This window comes from Schistocerca gregaria, chromosome 7, assembly GCF_023897955.1.
Source record: "Schistocerca gregaria isolate iqSchGreg1 chromosome 7, iqSchGreg1.2, whole genome shotgun sequence".
Lineage (NCBI taxonomy): Eukaryota > Metazoa > Arthropoda > Insecta > Orthoptera > Acrididae > Schistocerca > Schistocerca gregaria.
In genome coordinates, this window is record NC_064926.1 from 277,413,992 (window position 1) to 277,439,364 (window position 25,373).

A 25,373-nucleotide genomic window follows, 5' to 3' on the forward strand; every position below is an offset into this window, starting at 1 on the left:
CAGTCCCCTAGAACTTAGAACTACTTAAACCTAACTAAACTAAGGACGTCACCACACACCCATGCCCGAGGCAGGATTCGAACCTGCGACCGTAGCAGCAGCGCGGCTCCGGACTGGAGCGCCTAGAACCCCACGACCGCCGCGGCCGGTAGTTTATTAAGAGACAATGTCTTTCGGTTGATATTTGCCATGTGTGAACGACAGAATGTTACTTCAGTTCGGATCATTTGGGGTATGCATCGCAAGTGACACATTTTCCTCCACACTCAGTCCTATGTGTTGCCTGACAGTAAATGGAAATGCCGTGTGGTTAGGGCCCCCCGTCGGGTAGACTGTTTGCCTGGTGCAAGTCTTTCGAGTTGACGCCACTTCGGCGACTTGGGTGTCGAGGGGGATGAAATGATGTTAAGGACAACACAACACCCAGTCCCTGAGTGGAGAAAATCTCCGATCCAGCCGGGAATCGAACCCGGGCCATTAGGTATGACATTCCGTCGCGCTGACCACTCAGCTACCAGGGGTGGCCGCCTGACAGTTATCACACCCAAAAGACATATGCCTCTTTGTTGGCTCGGTCGTCTACATAACTGTCCCTCATTCAAGGTACTCTCATGTGAACCCTTCACCAAAGCCTCTCCGTTCGCATGTAGGACTGTTGATTTTTTAAAAATCCGGAATCCATACATCGATATTTAAAATCATGTCATTGTCAGCCCTCGAAACATCGAGAAACGTTATCAATACGTCGGTATATCGCCGGAAAAAATTTCGACGTACCTTCCAAAAAGTATCGGCTGCACAGTGCAAATATACTGTCAGTTTTAGAGCTGCATATTGATTTATTATTAGATATTCTGTACATCAGCAAGCTAGCAACCTACTTATCCCCACTGGAGCAAGAACGTTCATGCATAGCGATAACTATTTCGCTAACAATGGTAACTGCATGTATCATAAGTGACACAATAAAAGGTGTAAGATGAGTCCGCCGTTCGTTTTCGGCACATATCGGATTTGTCTAGAACACTTCAGGTCGACTTCCTTGTTTTTTTTTTTTTTATTTCTGCAAACGCCAACGAACTAGAAGTCGCAGTGTCACAATTTAATAATGAAGTTAAATGTTGCAGCATTTCCCTCACAGGTCTCCGCCCACCGAAAATCCAATCTTATCGTTCACACTTTTGTTCATCAGTTTCAGAAACTGTGCACATGGCGTCCATAGAGCCGTTTTAACACACAAATGTCCTGAGTGTGTAGTTCAGACCAGACGTGGTTCAGGAATATACTTCTTTCATACCGTCACTTCGGCCCACTAATTATGGTTACTGTAAACGAGAAACAGGGTGTCTGTTTCAACGTTATCGGTGACCAAGACGCGCATTTTGTTCCAAAACTTCGTGAATACTACCTGGCGTTTATAATTAAAGCGCAACTACTCACGGAGGTCCATTGTGGCTCTATTTAGCGTACGGTAGGAAACCTCATAGATATGTTAATGAGGAACGATTTACGGCGAAAAAAATATAACTTCAAATTTGGCCAACGGTTGCAAATCTGGCGCTGTACACTGTCGGTATGACGGTATAACATCCACTCTGAGAACGGTTAATAATAAAAACAGCCGGCCGTGGTGGCCGAGCGGATCTAGGCGCTACAGTCTGGAACCGCGCGACCGCTACGGTCGGAGCTTCGAATCCTGCCTCGGGCATGGATGTGTGTGATGTCCTTAGGTTAGTTAGGTTTAAGTAGTTCTAAGTTCTAGGGGACTGATGACATCAGAAGTTAAGTCCCATAGTGCTCAGAGCCATTTGAACCATTTTAAATAAAATCGACGTAATGCTTTCCTCATTTGTTTGAATTTCTCTGCCTGCGTCCTGTTCCTAATGTAGTATATGTGCAAACATTTGTATACGTGTTTCTTGTATTCATTCACAACTCCAGCCATTGCAAACCGAGCGAGGTGGCGCACTGGTTAGCACACTGGGTTCGCATTCGGAAGGACGACGGTTCAAAACCGCGTCCAGCCATCCTGATTTAAGTTTTCCGTGATTTCCCTAAATCGCTTCAGGCAAGTGCCGGGATGGTTCTTATGAAAGGGCACGGCCGATTTCCTTCCCCCTCCTTCACTACCCCGAGCTTGTGCTGCGTTACCAATGAGCTCGCTTTCGACGGGACGTTAAACACTAATCTCCTCCTCCTCCTCCTCCTCCTCCAGGCTTGCAGCTAGTGGCCAAGATCGGAACTAATTTTTTTCCCTGGGTAAATCGGCAACGCGTTAACGCGTCAGCATATGTACCAAATTTCCCTGCCCATACTATAACTGCAGCCCGCACTGTACCTCTTTGAGTACCTGTACTTTAATTATAGCCATCCGGTACATATACGGTGGACCCTTTCGACTTGGCAGTCGTGTTCAGAGCATTGTACGCGTAGGTTCCAGCTTTGACTAACATCGAGGTACTCTATCGTCCCACGACAGGCCAGCTAAATCACCCAATCAAAATTTCACAGAATATGTCAGTGGCTGTTTGGAACAGCGGATCAAAAATAGCAGTCAACATTCCCGCAATTTGGAAGCTCTACGAGATCTAATCATGAAAGAGTGGCTTCCGCTGGATATATCACCCTGAAGAAACGTGTTGGCTCTCTTCCTCGCCGAACTATACCTATTATCAAGTCTATTAGCGTGATGTCTCCTGGGGGTGACTTTTCTTTCGTAAGCATGTACTGAAAAGATGTTTTATGTTACCATAAGCAAATTCATCTCTCAAGGTAATGCAGTAGTTAACGCACCGAACAATACAGCTAAATGATCACTTTTCGTAATACCGAAATTACTCTCCTTTGCTACGCACGAGCTCGAAAAGCTTGTAATCTCGCTCAAAGGCGCCTAAAAGCTTACTCTGTAATGGTGCAAAAGTGTGGCGTCCTGCGAAGCCATCTTCTGGCTCGGTGACGGTTCAGACACCGAAGTGTCGACACATGCGAAGAAAGGCTGGAGCGCAGAAGTTCATGTAATGTGGGTTAATGATGTCTCGCCGGCACTACATTCCATCTCAGTTCTGCCCAGTGCCACGACGGGAAGATCGCCACTCCCTCTCTTACTCACATTTTCCCCCTCTCTTAACGCATCTGTGACGCCTAGCGTTGGAATCACGCGGTATTCTTATGTGTGGCCGAGGAAAACCTTTCAGACACACCGCCGCCCTGAACGGACACAAAAAAGTTTTAGGGGTGGCAAAAAAGGCGATTAATGAAGTCACCGCTTCCCCTGAGGTGCTGACATTTTGCAGCCGAAAACATTGTGCTATAAGCAAGAGGACGTCATTCATGATAATCTTTGACACTGCCCCACGGCCAGTTTAACCTCTACGGACAGCGTAGTCTAGCAACCTACTGAACGTGGTCAAACCCATTTGGAGTACAGTTCGACCGTAATTTTTACTCTGGTGTATAGAGTGGAGCAATATGGGACAGACAAAAACCATTCTACGAATTTTGAAAGCTGTCTGAAGCAGCAGAGAGCGTTTATGTGTTTTTAGTCATCCTGCTTTTCGCCCTGCTGTAGCATGATTATGGAGGGGAGTGACATCGATGACAAACGTGTGCGTAAAATGACAAGGACCTCTCTAAACTAACCGCCCCCCCCCCGCCCCCCCCGTCCTGCAATACTGTCAGTACCACCTATCCACATTTGTTGAGCACTTTAAAAATTTACCTACACAGTGAAAACCTGTAAGTGAATCTTGGCTGCTTGCTAGTAGGCAAGCCAGAAGTGGGAGGTGTTACATGGTTGCCTACCTGCAGGCGTCTAGTACTCTCATCATGTGTTTATATTGTACAGTTACATTTTTAAAGTTCTCAACAAACTTGGGCAAGGAGCACTAGGGGTGTTACTGAACAGGGGCAAGACGAAGACGCTTTTCCATTTTATTTACATATATGTCAATGTCACACCACTGCATGATCACACCAAAGGAGAGTTCAAGACATGAAGGATAAAAAAATATAATCACTTATTGCTTCTTCTGATGGATGTCAAACTTCATCGAACTTTTTTGAACGGTCCCATGTGGTTCCACATTGTACACCAGAGCAAAAACTACAGTCGCACTGCACTTGAAAGGGGTGCGATCACACTCAAGAGTATTGATAGCCCTGGTGTCTTTAGAGAATGGGTGAAGCGCCTGTGGGGTGTCAGCAGTGTCAAAAAGTGTCAAGAACGTCAGCCTGTTGTTCGTCACACTTTCAATTGTCGTTTCTGACCCCAAAATGCGCGGTAATCAACGCCCCATAGTAACGGGTAGGTTCACTGACACTATTTATGCCACCCCCTGAGGTCTTATAGTGTAGATTGTGAGCGGCGGTGTGTCTGAAATGTTTTCCTGGGCTACAAATAAGATAATCGTGTGATTTCAGTGCTAAGAGTCGTGATTATGACTTGCATCACACAGGCATCAAGAGTGGAGGTGAGATGCAACAGGGGGTGCGATGACCTTTCGTCGTGTGACACGTCCACCGTGCGGTTGTTGCCAGTGTGACATCATCAACATACCTTACACGCCACATGATCTTGTAAGCTGTGCCGTTTTGCTTCTCATGCGACGACACCTTGCTGTTGGAAGAGTCGCCGAACCCGAGGGTGGCGTCGCAGGGCACCACGCTTTTCCATCGCTACAGACGAAACCTGTAGGCACTTTTCGATCCAATTTCAGCTTTTGCGTCTCAATGGGCGACAATTACAGGGTTTCGAAAAACGTGATCTTGTAATTCCTTTGCGCAGCGTATTTGGGTTTTGTGCATAAAAATCAAAAATCAGTTTTTCTTCAGGCTTATGATTCCCCACAGTAACCCTGCTTATTTTGAAATTTAAAGCAGGTCTCGATTAAAAATCTTTAACCTCTTACTTTCAGTTAAATCGTAGATTCATTATAAAATAGTTATCGTTTCATTATCGCCATAGTTATTGTTATGGTTGTTAATTTAGTTCACAGTCCCCATAATTTAAATATTAGCACCATAAAAGTGCTCCCTGGACGTTTTACTTTTTGTAGCTCTGAGTCACGTAGAGCAAGAAGTCACGTAGCGCTGTGTATGAAATATAACTAAACTTAAAAATTACTTCTTACTTTGAACGGGACACATTATCACCTACAGTTCAAGAATAAATGCTAGATAAATTTATTGTGCTCAATGTTAAATTCAGTGACTACATACAAGGCAGCCCACCCGGTTGGCCGTGCGGTCTAACGCACGGCTTTCCGGGCGGGAAGGAGCGCCTGGTCCCCTGCACGAATCCGCCCGGCGGATTTGTGTCTAGGTCCGGTGAACCTGCCAGTCTGTGGATGATTTTTGGGCGGTTTTCCATCTGCCTCGGCGAATGCGGGCTGGTTCCCCTTATTCCGCCTCAGTTACGCTATGTCGGCGATTACTGCGCAAACAAGTTCTCCACGTACGCATACACCAACATTACTCTACCACGCAAACATAGGGGTTACACTCGTCTGGTGTGAGACGTTCCCAGAGGGGTCCACCGGGGGCCGAACCGCACAATAACCCTGGGTTCGGTGTGGGGCGGCGGAGGGGTGAAGTGGACTGCGGTAGTCGTCGTAGGGTGTGGACCACTTCGGCTGCGCCGGGGAAGGAGCCTCTCCGTCGTTTCTAGGTCCCCGGTTAACATACAATACAATACAATACAATACATACAAGGCAAGAACATTCAGGAAAAATATGTACTGTTAAAGACTGGCTTTCTTTCCGCACTATTGATGTGTCAAAAGCTGTGCAAGCAAGACTGACCTGCCGATGACGTCGCCCAGGATGTAGCAGTCCTCGAGTCGCTTCCCGGCCTGCTCTGGCAGCCACGGCTGTTGAGCCGCCACGTCCAGTTGTAGGGGCTTTGTCTCCGACATCTGCAGGCAGAAAGACATTCTTCAATGCCGAGCAAAGTTCGAAAAATATCAGCTTCAGTGTAAATTTCTCAAAACATATTCTCCACCACCAGCATACCAGCTAGCGTGCAGGGACTTAAATTGAAGAGAGGCATGGAACCAAAGAATGAGGCATAAGTAAATAAAAATATTAGCTGGATTTACCGTTGGTGCTGGTACAACCGAATAATATGAACCGGTATCTGGCTTCCTAGACCGTATTTAGGCGACAAATAAATGTCGAAAATGCACCTGAAATGTTATAGAGGAGAATGTTTAGAAAGAAAAACACACATTTTCTGGCACACAGTGGTATTTACGTTAACTAAAATTGGCAGTTGCGAGTGGGACTCGCACACTGAGGGTCCCATACAAATTTAATTGTGTATATATAAATATATTGGTCCAACGAATTTCAAAACAGTATAAAAATCTCTACAGTAGTTCCTCAGACTAGCCCGGATACACAAAAACAAACAAACAGGTGACTTCACTTTATATATTACGTAGAGAGAGAGAATATTAAAAAAAAACATTTTTTATTTGCTTACTCAAACATGACAATAACTTACATTTTGTCTTTGCATGCAGTAGAGTTCATCAAGTATGCTTCTGATGGATGATGATTCTAATGTACGTCCAAGTAGCAAAAGATATTTTTATATGATATATTTGCAATTTAACAGGCTTCATAGTATTTGCTTTACTTGTACTGTGAAAATTAGCTTCTTGCCGAATTTCATGTTTCTAGCTCAGCGGGAAGTAACCTATAGATTTTGATCAGCGAAATTTGCGAGTATCAAAATATGTGACATTGTTATGCCTCAGCCAGGGAAGCCCCTGAGGGCTGGCAAACCCATATTACACAACAGAGGACGGGGTTGTCTATGTCCAAGGGAGGCATATCAAAAGCACCATGGTAAACACCGGCTATTTACATACAAGATAATGGAAACAGGCATTCCGAGCACTACTTCCTACAGTAGGGGCTCGAGCCACGGCCTACAGGAAGTATCACTACGCCAAAACTTGATTGGCCGGAGACAGCTATTTAGGGGCTAGAACCAGCCCCGAAGTTCAGTTCACTCTGGAAGCCGACGTTGTGGACTTTGACCGCTGAAGATTACGTCTTCGTCTCTGAATTGGACTTTCACTAGTATGTGTATTACCACGAACCTTTGTAGAAAATTAGAAATGAACTTTTGTTTGCCTCAATTAGGAGACTTTTACTGGCATCGTTATTGTTACCTTTATTTGTTGTTCAGTCATCAACATTGTAAACTTACATAAATAAAAGTTGTGTTTTTGAAAAATCGTGCATTGTCAGTCATAACAGACATAAATGACCTAATCTTTTGATTGCACTGACTTAGAAGCTGATATTGTATACATCGCCAAGGGATCATAGTTCTTAATATGTAACATAAATTTGAACTTGGTATACCAGCCTGTTGCACAGAAAAAGGGTGTCAACAGAAGGACAAACAGACAGGCGGATAACAAAAAACAACAAAATTTTATTCGTGTTTTATAATTACAGATTAACAGTTTTCGGATTTAGTCCTTTACTTATAGAGCCAATTCTTGGTTCTTGCCAAATTTCATAATTCTAGTTCAAGGGAAATCACACTTTACGTTTTGATGAGTGAGTTTGCGAGTATCAAAATATGTCACACAAGTGGGCGTATCTTTTGACTTCACTGACTTAGAAGCTTAAAATTTTTACACCGCCAAGAGACCATAGACCTTAATATGTAACTTCAATTTGAAATTGATTTGTTGACCTATTCCAGAGGAAAAGGGTTTTAACAGACAAACAGACAGACCGACACAAATTAACAGTTTCGGAGTTTTTCCTTTACTTGTACTGTGTAACTTTGCTTCCATTATTCTACGTCTGCAAGCAATGCCCTATAGATTTTGATTAGTGAGTTTTCGAGTCACTTCGATGGTCGTATCTTCTGATTGCACTGACTTAAGAGATTACACTTTTACACTGCCAAGGGACGATAGCCCTTAATATGTGACATGAATTTGAGTTCCCGAGAAAAAGAGTGTTTAACAGTCGGACAGACAGACGGACAACAAAGCAATCCTATACGGGTTCCGTTTTTACAAATAGAGGCACAGAACCCTTAAAAGGAAAGACAAGTTTTTTATGTGAAGATGCAATGTATTAGGGGTATAGGTAGAAATACGGCGATAATTAGTACCTTAATATGTATCCTTGTCAATGTGTTAGTTGGTTTTCTCTGTGTCTAACAGTGTTCCCGCAAATTCACCAAATGATTTACTACCTGATTTTTCTGCACACTCGTTGCTGCACCGCAAAATGATCTATGGCTACCAGAGCAGACTACCAGTTTTGTGTCCCTGCATCCACACTTCAATACAGGTGGAAATAAAAGTGGATGGCTTGTTTGTGCCAAGTAGCAATAATTCTTAGTCTGAAAATGAAGGAAATACCGATGTGATGTTGTTCAGTTGTAAGTAGGCTGTTTAGGTTTTTATATTGGTAACGCCACGTAGCGCAATGTATGAAAATCACTGGCTGTGCTGTATGCAGTCTGTGGCTAGTTTGCATTGTTGTCTGCCGTTGTAGTGTTGGGCAGATGGATGTGAGCAGCGCGTAGCGTTGCGTAGTTGGAGGTGAGCCGCCAGTAGTGGTGGATGTGTGGAGAGAAACGGCGGAATTTTGAAATTTGTAAGACTGGATGTCATGAACTGCTATATATATTATGACTTTTGATGATATTAAAGTAAATACATTGTTTGTTCTCTATTAAAATCTTTCATTTGCTAACTTTGTCTGTAAGTAGTTAGTGCCTTCCGTAGTTTGAGTCTTTTATTTCGCTGGCAGTAGTGGTGCTCGCTATATTGCAGTAGTTCGAGTAACCAAGATTTTTGTGAGGTAAGCGATTTGTGAAACGTATACGTTAATGTTATTCAGGGCCATTTTTTTTGTAGGGATTGTGTCAGTTTAATCACAGTCTTGTATAATTTTTCTAAGGGGACGTTTCATATGTCGACCCTTAGCCGAGGATACCTCACTGGAATCTTCTGATTTTTTTCTTGTAGTTTGTGTAGTTAGTGTAGCCTTTGTTTATTGGTAGCGCGTAATCATAGAGAGAATTTCCTTTTAGTTGCAGTCTTTCATTGTTGTACAGTAAAACAGTTGTGGCATGTATGTAGATTTGCACCAAGTATTTCGCAGCTGCGCTTGCAATTAACGAGATATTATTTTCAGTGCTACGATAATGTGTTCTCTTATTTTTGCTCTTCAAATTGTGCTTTTCTGTGTTATCGTGTGAAATATTGTGACAATAATGGCGTGTGAAAAACGTAATACTAGGCTCCAAAGTAAACTGGGAAATGACAGTGAAGACGAAAGCAGTGTGTTAGCGCCACCGAGTAATGAATTAACTAATGTTCGAAGTAGTAATTTGGTAAATGTTCATAGGGAAATGGAGCGGGCTGCAAACAATGGTGTAGACAGTGAAACAATTAGTGAAGAGGGAAGCATTATCGATCGATCGGTCGGCAACAGATTGCCTCAGGAATCCGAAATGACAGGACACAATCTTGCAAATACTGTAGATTCAGGTTTTGCGTCCTCATGGTTTTCTCAAATAAGTCAAGACACATTTTCTGCTTTTCAAACTGTGAATATTGCCGGTTCAAATGCATTGCCGAATAGCACTGAGGAACATGTTTCAGACACCAGTGCATTGTTATTACAATTAATGCAACAAATGGGACAAAAGCTTCAAAAGTTAGACACAATGCAACAAAATCAGAGACAAACACAGCAACAGTTAGACACAGTGGAACAAAATTCAAAAGTTAGACACCACACTTGAACAAACACGTGAACATTTAACTACTGAGTTACATAACATTGAATCGAAGTCTGTAATGACATAAAAACACAGATTTGTGAGCATTTCCAACCTATTTTTTCGCGGCATGAAAATACATTACAGAATCACGAAGCAGCCATAAAAGAACTGCAAACTATTGTTCATGAAAATCATGAGACCTTACAAGCTAAAATTGACTCAGTTGCTTCTACCGATTCGGTTACGCAACTTGGAAAAACTCAAGAAAACTTAAAGGACACAGTAGATACTCTGAAAATTGGTTCAGAAAGACACGTGGAGGAAATTAGTTCATTATCAGAGAAAGTTGTTGAACTTTCGGATCAGCTAAATAATTTATCTACGAAGGTAGATGATAATCTGAATGACACAAAACCGGTAGTCTTTAATGACACAGAAGAGTGCGAACAAATTAGGAAATTCAAACAAAATCAGAATCAAATTAATACGCAACACCAAAGAGAAATCCGGGAAGTACAAGATCAGCTGACACAGGTAATACAAGAATTATGTATTTCAGAGGACACTCGCGCTGCAATACGGGAAGAGGGACATAGAAATACGGAACAGCCACAAAATAATGACACAGGGCACTTCGGAAATTATGAAAAAAATTGGCAAGGTACACCGAATTTTGAGATGGAACCGCCGAAACGACGTAACAATGACCGACATGCGACTCGCTGACATGATTATTTTTGACTATAAACTGTTCATTATTACACGTAAATTCAAAACATTTAAGAATTCTGGCAACGACATTCATCCGCAAGCGTGGCTTCATCAATTCTCTCATTGTTTTCCTCCCAACTGGTCATTAGAACACAGATTAGAATTTATGTGTGGCTACTTAGAGAATGAACGAGCTGTAAGAATGCGATCGGTCATTCACGATTGTCACAGTGAAGGAGAATTTTATCAGGCCTTCCTCTCAGCATATTGGTCTCAAGCTACACAAGACCGAGTAAAACATAGCATCATTATGATGAAACATTTCGAACTATCTGAATTTTCCAGTCTTGTCAAATATTTTGAAGACATGCTACATAAGAATCAATATCTTTGAAACCCATACAGCCCCTCAGAACTCATCCGCATTTGCTTAATCAAATTACCTGAACATTTACGACAGATTATTTTAGCAGGACTATGCAAAGACGACATTGAAGCTTTTCAGGGACTCTTACCAGAATTAGAAATTGACACTGACAATCCCGGAACGCGAAAACAGGAACACAACAATTACAGGTCACATCCATCGCAATTCCGCGATGAAAGAAATAATAACTGGACACGAAAAGGCTATTCTTACAACGCAGATCGTGAACAAAACAGACACCACCCATATGACAACCACTGGCAGAGTATTTCCGTAGTAATGAATATGACAGAGAAAATCATAGAAACAGACAATATGGCAACCATAACTATTATTATCACGGGAGGCAGAATAACTTCAGACGCTACGGACCTCCGTGCAGTGATGATTCAGAGAGAAATTCTCCACCACTTAACCGACAAGAAAGAAACTACATGAACTACCGACATGACGACAGACGATATAATCATAACGACAGACCTGAATTTCATCAGAACTGGCGAGATTCAAACAGAGCATGGCACTCTCGACAAGGTGAATTTGTAGAAGTTAGGTCTCCTAATCCCAATAACGACGCGCGCCAAGAAAGAGACAGACAATGACTCGCACCGCAGGCAGACACGTGCGCCCTCTGGCTCCGAGAAAAATAACATAAGACGCTAGCCTTCAGAAAAATTTTAGCTTTCCTTACCGACGTATACAACATGATAATTGCTTTGAAGTTGAAACTCTGCGCACTAGAGAGTACAGGATAGCACCACATTTCACATGTAAAACTGTTTATTGAAAGATAACCTGCTTTTTAACTTTGTCTTTCCTATAAAACTTTTCACTTCACATTTCTAGTATGCTTTGTGAGACTTAAGAACCTGTTAACATGCAACAATGTCTGAAGTTAAATATTCAGTCTAGAACCTAGGGAACATTTTTAAACAAAAATTACGAATGCATTGTTATAGTGAACAGACGACACAGTGTTGTATTTGTACATTCTTGCTTGTTAGTTGCACGATTACGTAACGACTAACAGGCTTACATACTTAAGACATATACTGGTACTGCTAATGAGATTTTAATGCAACATTTTGGTTTACTTCAAAATACATTTTGGATTTAAAGTACTTTCTGTGAGATACCAGATGACACAGTGGTTAGTTTATGTGACAACTACACGATTTTATCACGACGCTACTAATGAGTGACAATTTACAATGTTTCTTTTGCAGCGTTTCTGTTTTATATGTGCACAGTTTTTCTGAATTATTCTAGAAAGTAAAATATGTTTTAGTAGTAACTTTTGTGGTATAGCTACAATGAGACAGCCTTTTCCGTAGCACAACAATACGTTACAGCACAGAACTTTCTTCATCACAGCAATAAGCTTAATAACTAAGATATCTATACGCAAAGCATTTCACATTTGTTTATCATGAGGTAGGTTCATTGACTTCTGCAGAACTTAGCTTTCGGAGGACGATAACTACGACACTTCCATAGAGATTATCTTACAACATGACGCACAGTTTAGCTCTACAGTACACGTATTTGAGTGATTAATTTTGTACTTAAAACATTTATTTTTAAAGATTTTTGAATTAAAATGATATAAAGGTTTTCCGCGATACATTTCATTCCATTGCTGTAATCTGTAACACCTGAGGGTATAATTACATTAATCCCCAGGGTGGCACACGCTTACTTTGTGTACCATGTGTATGGCAAGCACAAGGAGCCCTAGCTAATATGGTATTTGCTTATACAACTTTACACATCGGTACCATATTTCTCTAACACAGAATTACACAGCTATCTGATCATTTAACTGAGAGAGACAAATATTTATTTCACTACATCAGTGACAGATGCTTACGTAGCTACACGGTTGGATAACTACACACTTATGAAATTGTATTTTGTCTGTACTTTGTGTACTGTTCATATTTTTTCGGAACCATTGTGATACTATGAGAGCTTTTAATGATGTATTTGGTATGGGATCATGATTTTTAAAGTACGTTTGAGGCAGATGACATTTTTGACATGAGCAGAGAATTTTTTTTAGGTTTTGAAATTATTGGAGGAAGCTACGACGATTTTGAGAGTTGACTGATGTGTTATGATGTTATTATTACGATGACAATGTGTATCATGCTGTTGCAGTATGTTTATGATCAATAAGCTGATGCTACATGAGTTATTTGATTATGCTACATATCTGTTATGATGAAATATTGAAGAAGTGTCGACGAATAAGGTAAGGAATAATGAATAGTGGTGAGGAACTCTGGTTTGTGAAAAAGGTGGTTGGAAACCAAGAATCGTACTTTAAGGCTTATGAAATGTATGTAAATGAGTGAATGTATTACAATGTCGACGAAAATTTTTTGGGCACTGTTATATCAATAGGATTTTGTTTCTACTGATTTGTAACGCAAGTTCTTGACCTGTGAAATATTTTTATATGATACTGTCAGTGTAGCGGAAACTGCTGTCGTAAATATTTCGGTAAGAATGTTAAGTGACCATCTTCACGGATAGCCACCATTGTTGTGCCCCTCCCATCTCTTTCTTTCTCCTCTCCATCACAGCTTCGAATTTTACCGTTCTATTTCTCTTCCTCTAACCTATCTACCTCTTATATATCTCTTTCACCCCATTCTATCGTCTTATGTCTCTGCTCGATGAGAATAACTCACAAGCTGCAAGAACATAACGAGAAAATTCCCACTAACAATGGGACTGACATTCAGAAAGGAAAAGTATGTTTACTTTCATATACATAGTCATTATTATTATTATCATTATTATTATTATTATTATTATTATTGATTGTTATAATTATTTTTATTGTTATAATTATCATTGTACTACTGTTAAAATATCTATTTTTTCTTTAACATCAATACTGCATAATAGGCTATATTTCCTTAATGTTATGTAGAAACTGTAACTCGTTCAATCTGAGTGTGCCTGGTTAGGTGTAAGAGAGGGCCTGAAGGCCCTAATCTTGCCAGGTAAAATAAATGCATAAATAAATAAATAAAATAAATAATGCATTGTGGGCACCCAGCTGCGTGACAGATGCCTGGAAAAAGCCATTAGTGTGTGCCTTTCAGAGGCACAGATGGAGGGGAAAAATAGGCCATTATCCTCGCTATTGATATTCCTTTGTAGAAAGCATCGTAAATACGACACCCTCAAACTTGAAAACATGATTACACTGTAGAGTTCTTAATTTATGATATTTACTTAAATGAAATGATGAGAAACATTTCATGTCTATTGTCCCCTCTAATTGGAAGATTGTTTACTGCATTATGAAATGCCTTATGGCTAGCGAATGACGTTTCACACCTTGCTTTGCCTATTTTGTTTAATATCTAGTTTCTAGCTGCACTGCAGTATTGGTTAAATAAAATTTAATAGATGTACTAATATAGTTATTTTATGCCTACAGACCCCGTAAAAAAAAAAATTATGATCTACTTCCAAGAAAACGTGGGAACATAAATAGACATTTCCCTTCACAGGAATTGCATAAATAATTTTTTTATAATTTGGTAACTTGTCTGCTAGAGTAAGTTCTCGTGATGCATCACCCTAGTGTTAAGATGTGACATAGGTATTAAACATGGCCATTTTTACTGTAATATTTTTCCTGCTTGAGCTTTGTCATGATTAGACATAAGTTATAGCATTTGCTGCTGCTGTTTGCCAGGCATAGTGCTACTAAATTTCACTTTCTATTACTCTGTTAAGCTAGTTTTGCTACTGATTTATTTTTCTTGTTGCTGCACATTGGCTTATATTAGTTGTAATGTTGCATTGCTTGGTAATTTAGATTTCCATTTTTTTGTCATTGCTGTTTGTATTAATTGTTTTGTGATGTTGCATTGCCTTGTCCCTTAGTTTAGCATCTGAGCTCAGTAGATTTAAGTTAGCTTAAGAGGGGGTAGACTATATAAAAGAATGAGTTGCAATTAATTGGAAGGAATGCATTGAGAAGCTATAAGACAATGGTTTGGCCAAAAAAAAGTATTTTGAAGAGGATAGGAACAAAAAAAGTAGGGCTTAGGGACAACAGGCTTAGGTAAGATTTTCTTGGAAGTAAATGATGAGGTAAGATTAAGGAAAATAAATAATGAGGTAAGAAATATGTGAACATATAAATACAGAAAGCATGCTTGGATAGGATTTTTTATTGGATGGAGCAAATCTTGAAATAAGAGGGACGATCTATGGAATGTAGTTTTGGGTTGGACTGCAGTACCAAATGTTACACTGAAAACAAACCCTGTCCTTTTCTTTTGTGTTATCCCACTATGTGTTTGCATACCCTTGTGTATTTGTTTTCTTCCTGTCTCTGTGTACTGTTTCATAGAATTTTTTCTCTTCTAATACTAAGATACATTCACTATGATGAGGAATACTGCTATCCTCAAATATAATTTGCATTAATAATATGTTATTTACTTCGTAAAGATGTTTAGCCATTATTTGTTCTGTTTTGTTTTAATGCTCATGTGTTAAGTTGATGTTTAAAAAGTTATTCTGATCTTTTATGTATCTACTTATATCATAATTCCTGTAACACTGATGAATATGTTAGTTCAATTCTTTTGTAAAGCCCATATTACCACAGATGTAATCTGTATTGCTATGTTCTTTAATGATATATTTTGTACCTTTGTTATTGTATTCTCATGTTATAATATTGTAATTGACACCAGTTCAGCAAATTAAGTAACTTGTAAGCATTCATTTCACTGCACACATTTCCGTTGGTCATAGTATATGCACAATATGTAAAAAAAAAAGGACTGTTAGTGCTCCCACATGTGTTGATAAGTCAGCAAGGGACTGGTTAACGGCATTGCTGGTTCTAAGGACAATTCCAAAAACTTTGTGAGTACACAAGGGGTGGTTTACGGACTTGATGTATTCTTGCAAGACTTTTCGACGGTGATTGTGCACCTGCACAGTCGCAACAGTTGGCTGCTGGCCGTCTCTACAAGCACTACAGTGGGTCTGCATCTTTGATGACTCACCAATACCAATATTTCGACAAGGACTGCACTGGGTCTGCACCTTTGACGACCCACCAATACCATTATTTCTACAAGGACTACAGTGGGTCTGCATCTTTGATGGCCCACCAATACCATTATTTCTACAAGGACTGCAGTGGGTCTGCATCTCTGGTGGCCCACCAATGCCGTAATCTCTAACAAGACTACAGTGGTCTGTTCTGTGATGACCTACCTACCAATATTCTTCAAAACTTCGACTGACTCTGCGCTGGGTTTGCTCTGTTGTGGCCCATTACCTGTCAGCATGTCAAGAGTCAGCACTGCCTTTCTGTTGGAAGGACAACACTACTTCTTCAAGACTGCATGGAAATCCACTACTTCCGTGTGCATTGCGCAGTTGGAGATGAGCCGCCAGCAGTGGTGGATGTGGAGAGAGGAATGGCGGAGTTTTGAAATTTGTAAGACTGGATGTCATGAACTGCTATATATATTATGACACTTGATGATATTAAGGTAAATACATTGCTTGTTCTCTATTAAAATCTTTCATTTGCTAACTATCCCTATCAGTAGTTAGTGCCTTCCATAGTTCGAATCTTTTATTTAGCTGGCAGTAGTGGCGCTCTCTGTGTTGTAGTAGTTCAAGTAACCAAGATTTTTGTGAGGTAAGGGATTTGTGAAACGTATAGGTTAATGTTAGCCAGGGCCATTTTTTTGTAGGGATTTTTGAAAGTCAGATTGCGTTGCGCTAAAGATATTGTGTGTCAGTTTAAGCACAGTCTTGTATAATTTTTCTAAGGGGACGTTTCACAGTATACTGTCCTCAGTCACCAACAGAAATATCTGCACTTATACCCCTAACGCCTGATGAAAAATGAACTTGAATTTACAATATTCATCTACTATTTGTAACTGGAACTTAGTTTAAGAGACAGGAGATAGGAAACTGAATTGGTCACTTAATACTAAGCTGGCATTCTGTGCATAGTATTTCCAGAAGGATCATCTTACTGTCGTCCTTAAAAGAATATAATACATAACATTCTACACCATACGACTCGTTTTCTATTAAAAGAAGATCGACAAAGGTTGCATCCCTTATAGATTAGAGAAGGAAATTAAGTGATATGCTAAGACTTCGCCTGCAGTGGGGAGGTAAACAACTACAGACAATGAAGAAAATAACAGCGAACAGGAAGAGCTTAGGCAGTGCAGTTCAGTCGTTACGGTCTGTGAGAAGTAGTGCGGATTCAACGTTGCGGAAAGGGTGAGCTGATGCAGCGCCGCGACAGGCGCGGCATCGATTTTTAGGTGTCCGAAGAAGCCGATAATCGCTGGGCAAAGACGCTGTCCAGGCCGCGGTTGGCGGCGCATTGTTCCTCCTGGCCCAGCGGAGCCGAGCTCAGCTGACACAGCCGCCGCCTCGAGGACCAACCCTCCCTCGCTACCACCGTCCCCCGGTCCCGTCTACTTTCCTCCTCCCACCGAAACACCCCCGCCGCATGTCAGTCGTTGCAGCGATTTCCAGGAGCCACACACTAAAAGTCACCAGGTATCTTTGTCTTTTCGGCATTGAAGATACAGGAGCTACACGAAAATTAGGAAACTACGAGAGAAATGCATATTTGATCATAAACGGAGATGATAGCCAAGCCTGCAGTTTGCGCTGCCTTATTCGGCTACGAACGGCACCTATACCATGTCCTCAACACGTTGCAGTTGTCGGTCGGGCCTGAATAGTGTCATGTTTAGTTGTGATTACGGTATGTAGGAGCTTAATGAATTTGAATGGGGACAAACTTTTGGTGCTCGTACGTTGGATGCTTCAGTAACCAAGGGAATGAATATGTCTGATTTTTCTCGAGGCACCACATCGAAGAAAAAAGAAAGTTCAAATGTGTGTGAATTCCTAATGGACCAAACTGCTTAGGTCATCTACTACTAACTACTAACTTAAACTACCTTATGCTAAGAACACCACACACACCTATTCTCGAGAGAGGACTCGAACCTTCGGCGAGAGGGGCCGCGCAATCCGTGACACGACGCCTCATACCGCACGGCCACTCCGCGCAGCCACACCGCAGATTTATACCACATACAGAGAAGATGAAAAACTTGATCCGCCAAATCACGACGCGGACAAAAGTGTCTGTTGAGTGATTGTGACAGACGGTCATTGAAGAGTACTGTGACGAAGAAGACGACAGGGACCCTGCCAGCATCAAAACAATACGACGGAAGCTCCATAAGCACGGAAATGCTTGGCAAGGGGGAGTTCCAAAATCACTCATCAGTGAAGTATGTGCCCGTAACAGGAAAACGTGGTCCTGAAGCCGTAAGAGCTACACTACGGAGCAATGCAAGAAAGCCATTTGGCCGGATGAGACTTGTCTCTCATTCTTTCCGAATTCTAGCCGAGCTTACGTCCCAATAGGAAAACATAGCGGAGATTTGGTGATTATCTGGCAGCCATAGCGTGGTATTCCATGGGTTCCATGATTGCTTTCGCTTGTCTGGTCCACCCCTTGATCAATGTTTTATCTCAAAGCTGATGCTGTGTTAAAAGATGATATGGCTCCAGTCACACAGCTCGCATCGTCCAGGACTGATTTTCTGAGTACGAGGTTGAAGTGTGGCCCCGGCCACAACAGTCAGCAGATCTCAATATTATGGAGTCCTTGTGGTTTGCTTCGGAGAGAAAGGTACGTGACCGCTAGCCACTTCCGTCATCGTTACCTGAACGTCCCACTATTTTGCAGGAAGAATGGTACAAAATTCCCGTTAAAACCATACAGGACCTGTATTTGTCCATTTCGAGACGAATGGAAGTTGTTTTGGATGCCAGCAAGTTTCCTACACCGTACTAGGCATTGTAATGTGTTGTGTGTTTGGTGGTACCATGTTTCTGTCAAATCCCTGTACACTAAACCATGTCATTGTGCGTATTACGATAGAACTAAGACTTACCGTAAGTGTTTTCAGAAAATTTACGTTCAATAGCTCTATCCATTGTATAGGCACATTCACTTACATGAGATTTATAAATAAAAGCGTCCAACCTCAGGTACCTTTTGGTATGACAACAAGCTAAGAAAGGAAGTGTTATGTATTGATAAATAAAGCGGTAAATAATAAACCGAATTTACTTATTTAGTTGTTGCCTTTATGCAAATGAGGAAGAAAGATGGCAGAGATGGCATTTTGGCCTCTCCTAAAACTGACAGTACTGATGTGGTCGGTGGAAACTTACGACGTGATGTCACGTCAATTGAGCAACAGATATTTGCAGTATTTCACTGGAAACTGATATTCAACGAAACCTATATCACTGAAAGATAGTGAATACACACACATCAAAAAAGTTGTACATCACCTCGGTTACGAGATTACCGGAACTTGCACAGAAAATTCGAATAGAGATCAACATAAACATCATTTCCGTCCTTTTTATTGCTCATGAAAACCACACATTGCATGTTATACCACCATACAGCGAGTCCTACAGAGGTCGTGGTCTCCATTGCTGTACACACCGGTACGTGTAATACTCAGTAGCTCGTCCTCTTGCATTGATGCATGCCTGTATTCGTCGTGGCATACTATCCACAAGTTCATCAAGGCACTGTTGATCCACATTGTCCCAGTCTTCAACGGCGATTCGGCGTAGATCCCTCAGAGTGGTTGGTGGGTCACGTCGTCCATAAATAGCCCTTTTCGATCTATCCCAGGCATGTTTGATAGGGTTCATGTCTGGAGAACATGCTGGCCACTCTAGTCGAGTGATGTCGTTTATCCTCAAGGAAGTCATTCAAAACATGTGCACGATGGGGGCGCGAATTGTCGTCCATGAAGACGAATGCCTCGCCAATATGCTGCAGATATGGTTGCACTATCTGTCAGAGGATGACATTTACTTATCGTAAAGCCTTCCATGGCCACCAGCGGCGTACGTCGGCCCCACATAATGACACCCCAAAACAGCAGGGAACCCCCACCTTACTGAACTCGCTGGACAGTATGTCTAAGGCGTACAGCCTGACCGGTTTGCCTCCAAACACGTTCCGACGATTGTCTGGTTGAAGGCATATGCGACACATCGGTGAAGAGAACGTTATGCCAATCCTGAGCGGTCCATTCGACTTCTTTTCGGGCCCACATGTACCGCGCTGCATCGTGTCGTGGTTGCAAAGATGGACCACTCCATGGACGTCTGGAGTGAAGTTGCACATACCGCAGCGTATTGCGCACAGTTTGAGTCGTAACACGACGCTATGTGGATGCACGAAAAGCATTATTCAACACGATAGCTTTCCTGTCAGGCTTCCTGTGACACATAATCCGTAGGTATCGGTCATCCACTGCAGTAGCAGCCCTCAGGCGGCCTGAAGGAGGCATTTCATAGACAGTTTCTGTCTCTCTGTATCTCCTGCATATCCGAACAACATCGCTTTGGTTCACTCCGAGACGCCTGGACACTTCCGTTGTTGAGAGCGCTTCCTGGCACGTAAGTAACAATGCGGACGCGATCGAACCGCGGTATTGACCGTCTAGGTGTGGTTGAACTACAGACAACACGGGCCATATACCTCCTTCCTGGTAGAATGACTGCAGCTCATGTATGATGGTTTACATATTTGGGCGAGTTTAGTGACATCTCTGAACGGTCAAAGGGACTGTGCTTGTGATACAATATCTAAAGTCAACGTATATCTTCGGGACTTCTGGGAACCAAGGTGGTGCAAAACTATTTTTATGTGTGTTTAAATAATGTATTTTGAGTTGATGTAGCAAACTGATTTACTACAAGAAAAAAATTGTGAAATTTTTGCAAGGTAACGAAATCCATATATTGTAAGTGTAATGAAATCGTACCTATGACCTATGACTACAGAGTGTCAGAAAAACTGTAATTCACTGTTCATTTATTGTTCGGAGGCCAGCTAGGGTAATTTGGAGGCAACAAAATCGAAAAAGAACTATGTGATTGTCCAGCTGAGCTGTTTAGCGGAGATCAGAAATACTTTCTTGTGAAGAACGCACTAAATAATTCAGGTTAGGAAAAGCGAAAATTTTTGTGGATTTTTTTCTGTGGAGGACTAAACTTCATAGATGAACTTATTCAATTTCGTCTTTTTTTGGTCGTAAAGGACATAAACCATAATAAAAGATCATCTGGTAAAAAATGAAAAAAATGTTTTGCCTTTTCAAAATTGTGAGATGTCAGGGTAGAATGATTCGTGTCGCTTTGCTGTGGGTTTGTGCACCGTTGAATAATATCGCGTTTTGATAAATGTCACTAAATAAATGAGATCCAACTGACAGTATTTTGAGAGGATGGTGTTCAGTGGTAGATCTTACGATAAAACGGCTGTAGTATAGCTTTTGTAAACAGTTGAACCTGGCCGCACGCTTACGGCAGCTAGTATTTTATTTTAAATTATATCTTCTACTTTCGCCTGTCATACAAAGAACATGGTGAATCCTGATTATTTTCCTAACTATAGCAATATTGACCATTCGTCAAGAGGCAGTCTGATAACCTTTCAGTTCGCTGAGCAGTGATGTAGCTTTGGAGTAGAGCTCTGCATTTCGATGAAAACAACCGCTCGAGCATTTCCCGTTTCGTGCCGCTGCTCGACGGCTGGGAAAGGCCCACGCTGCGATACGGCTGTGGCCGTCTAATGCACCATGTGGCCGGTTGTCCTCCACCTCTCGGTTATTGGTTGGACTGCCGAGCACTGCCAGACGCTCGAGAGTACTCACTATCTCGGTCGGTGACAGGACAACCGCCGCGCGCTCTACAGTGCCGAATGGCATCAGGAACCGTGTGCATACGCAGTTGACGACCTGGCTTTGAGCAGCGCAGACAGCATTATGGATAAATCAAGTATGGGTCGTAAACGTTCCATACACGAAACGAAGAGAAGTATCACGGAGAGAATTAGGAGCGGCTCATTAGTCCTGAAGCAGAAAGACATGTCGGAAGAGGAGGCGAAAAGTGAAGCTTGGAAATCGTTTGCATTTGTAGTGGATCCTGTCACGCAGGCTACTGCTGGTTTCGTGCAATGTACCACATGCGATACCATACTTTCGTACCAGTCAAGCACAACAGGTATGATTCGACACTGTAAAAGTAAATGCGGAACAGAAGTCCACCGGCCACTTTCAGTACCAAGTGGCATAAAGAAAGTTGTTGTTGATAGGTTGGTCGATATGAGTGGAATAGATTTGCTACCGTTAAATACTTGTAGTAAGATTGGCTTCAAGATTTATTCGCAGGAGCTCATCAATGTTGGCGCCACTTACGGCAAAGTCAGTATAGAAGATGTTCTTCCGCACCGTGCAACTGTATCGCGGCATATTAAAGAAAAGGCAGACAAAATACGGGTGACAACCGTGCCCAAGCTAATATGTGCCTTAAAGAACAAAATGTGCGCTTTAGACGCTGATCTGTGGTCTGATAACTACAAGGAGAGAAATTTTTTGACTGTGACGTCGCATTATGTGAATGATGAGTGGCAGCTGGAAATGCTTGTTTTGATAACAACCGAGTTTCCGGACGTACCTAAGACAGGAGAGAATATACGGCACGAAATCGAAGAGCGGATGCTTGAGTTAGGAATTAACAAGAATGATCTTACGAAATGTTACTTTGTCACCGATCAAGGAGCTAATACGAAGAAGGCACTTGAATCTTACGACCGTTTGCCTAGCTTTGATCACTGATTGATGACTGTACTTTGTCACACATTTCAAGAGACGTTTTTAGAAGACGAAGCCCCTGAAATCCTGTCGTGTCTACTGTCAACAAGAGGTATAGTAGGCTATTTGAAGAGATCGGGTCACTCGGGGCGTCGGCGGCACTCTGAAGCAAGAAGCTGTAACTCGGTGCAACAGTATATTGTTAATGCTCAGTTCCATCATAAGTCAAATCGACGATATTCGAGATCTACTAGAATCCCGGGGACAATCGACACTCTTGAAACCTTCCAAGAAGGGTGCGTACGAGACGTTGTCGCTTTTCTAACTGTTAAAATTTTAGCTGCTTAGTTGTCCAGTTCTATTTCCGTACGAGTTTAGTAGTATTTATGTAGGGTGGTCTGGCAACATTATGACTGTTAAGACCATTACAAACTGCATCTAAGGTTTACTCCTATGCGGCAGCGCGCCTAACGTGCACTGGTTCTCGTTAGGCCTTTAACATTACACGATTCGCTCGGGATGTACCTGTCGCAAATCAGCTCATGCGCACTAGACGGCAGTAACGCGTGGGACTCGAGGGAGACTGTTGCAAAGTCGTTCATAGAGACTAAAAAAATGTGCAAAATAAATTATTAAATTAAATACTTAGAGAGGAAACTAATCTCCATATTAAAGAAAGATACATGTTAAACGGAAAATACACTTACTCTTCTTTATTCCATATTCACATCTCGCTTGATACGAACAGTTTTTCCGTATTGACACTTCAGGCCGACAACAATCAAATGAAACAGTGCTCTGTGGAAGAGACAATACAGGCAGGAGCATTGAATCGGCCAGTGATGTCAGCTCTCTGAAACCAATCCTACCAGCTGACAATTCACTCTTTTTGTCGAGTTATTGAACTGGTACATGTGAATAAGTCCTTTATCTCTGAAGGTGTTGTTGTACCAATATCAGTCATACATACGTACTATTGTTAGTATGCAAACACATTTCTCAGCGTATTTATTTGGCTGCTATGATACATCACAGAATTTAAAAAAATATTCTGTCACGCATGAAAATCGCGTGTTTATTTGGCTGCTGTCATACATGACAAAATAATAAAGAAATATTCTGCCACGTATGATTATCTCACAGCCTATTCGCTCTATACTGTGACATTGAGAACTACCCTACTGCACTCATCAACGTACTTAGCACAAATTTTTTTTTTAGATCATCATGTCTGGTGGACACCCAAGACACAGAGACACAGGGAGAAAATGGGAATCCTGTTTGTCAAAATGAAAAAGAAAAGCTGAGACGATTATATACCACCAAGCTATGAGTTCGAATATGATGAAATTTCTTAAGAAAACTTCAGATGTAAGTGCTCCAGGGGCCTCCAATGAAGCTCTTATCCAAATGTCTTTAATTTCTGAAACAGAACCAGCTTCAGGGTCGAATGAATCTGTTACCCTTTCTGACACAGCATCAGAGTTGGGTGAAACTGCTGTGATGTGAGATTGTGAGCGGAATAAAGACTTCAAAAGTGATAATGAAGAGCAAAATGTTCATATAAGAGTGTCATTTATAGAATTAGTTCCGGGAAAGTGAGTATTTCTGTTAACAGATTCGCAGTATCATGATTTAATTCAAAATGGTCCCCAACAAAACCTAGAGAAACCTGATGAAAGCTACTTTTTTGACATTTTCAGAAACAGATAGTAAAAGAAGGATGTTGAGACTGTAAACAACTGAGTATTCTATAAAGCAATTTTGCAAAGGAAGCAAATACAGAAAAACAGTAGATAAAGAAAACGAGAGACTGATTAGGGAATCACAAAAGTATTGGAATAACTTTTTTGAAAGAATGATTGATATTATGAAATACTTATCTTCACACAATCTGGTGTTTAGAGAGCATCGAAAATTCCTTAACCTGAACGATAGCAGAAACACTTGAAATTTCGTAGACCTATTTAAATTGTTATCCAAATATGATCTAACACTAAAAGAGCACTTGCAACGTATTACGCGTTCGGGAGGACGACGGTTCAGTCCCACGTCCGGCCATCCTGATTTAGGTTTTCCGTGATTTCCCTAAATCGCTCCAGGTAAATTCCAGGATGGTTCCTTTGAAAGGGCACGGCTAACTTCCTTCCCCGTCCTTCCCTAATCCGATGAGACCGATGACCACGCTGTTTGGTCTCTTCCCCAAACAACCCAACCCAACCCAACGCAACGTATTAATGAAAAGCAACTTCGTCAGCATTATCCAAGCCACGACATACAAAATGAATTAATTACATTAATGTCCAAATCTGTTATCAACGAAATTATAGACAGAGTCAAACAAGAAAAGCATTATGCCTTCATGCTCGATTGTACCAGGTATTCGAACCGTGTGGAACAAATGTCAATAATACTAAGATTTTGTAATTCCTCAACTGGAGAGGTAGAGGAACATTTCGTTGGGTTTATGGACGTCGCTGAAACAACGGGAGAGTACTTAACAAATGCCATTTTAAAGGAACTATAAAATAATGTCCTAGACATCCGCAATGCCGAGGTCACGGACATGAGAACAGTGCCAATATGGCTGGCATTAATAAAGGTGTTAGAACAAGAATACTTAAAATTAATCCACAAGCTTCGTTCACAAAGTGCGGATGCCACTGTTGGAATTTGCTTTAGCTAAAACATTATTCAGCTTCATCAATAAAGTTTATGTGCTTTTTACAAA

The 25,373-nt window shown here is 41.4% G+C and overlaps 1 protein-coding gene across 1 annotated transcript in view; it reads right to left on the reverse strand.

The window, feature by feature from the left end:
- LOC126281870 (calcium/calmodulin-dependent protein kinase type IV-like) overlaps positions 1 to 25,373 on the reverse strand; it is a 618,086-nt gene that overhangs the window by 443,793 nt on the left and 148,920 nt on the right. Inside the window, exon 2 of the mRNA XM_049981147.1 lies at positions 5,800 to 5,912. Coding sequence (XP_049837104.1) covers positions 5,800 to 5,912 — 113 coding nt within the window. The remainder of the gene's footprint in view (positions 1 to 5,799; positions 5,913 to 25,373) is intronic.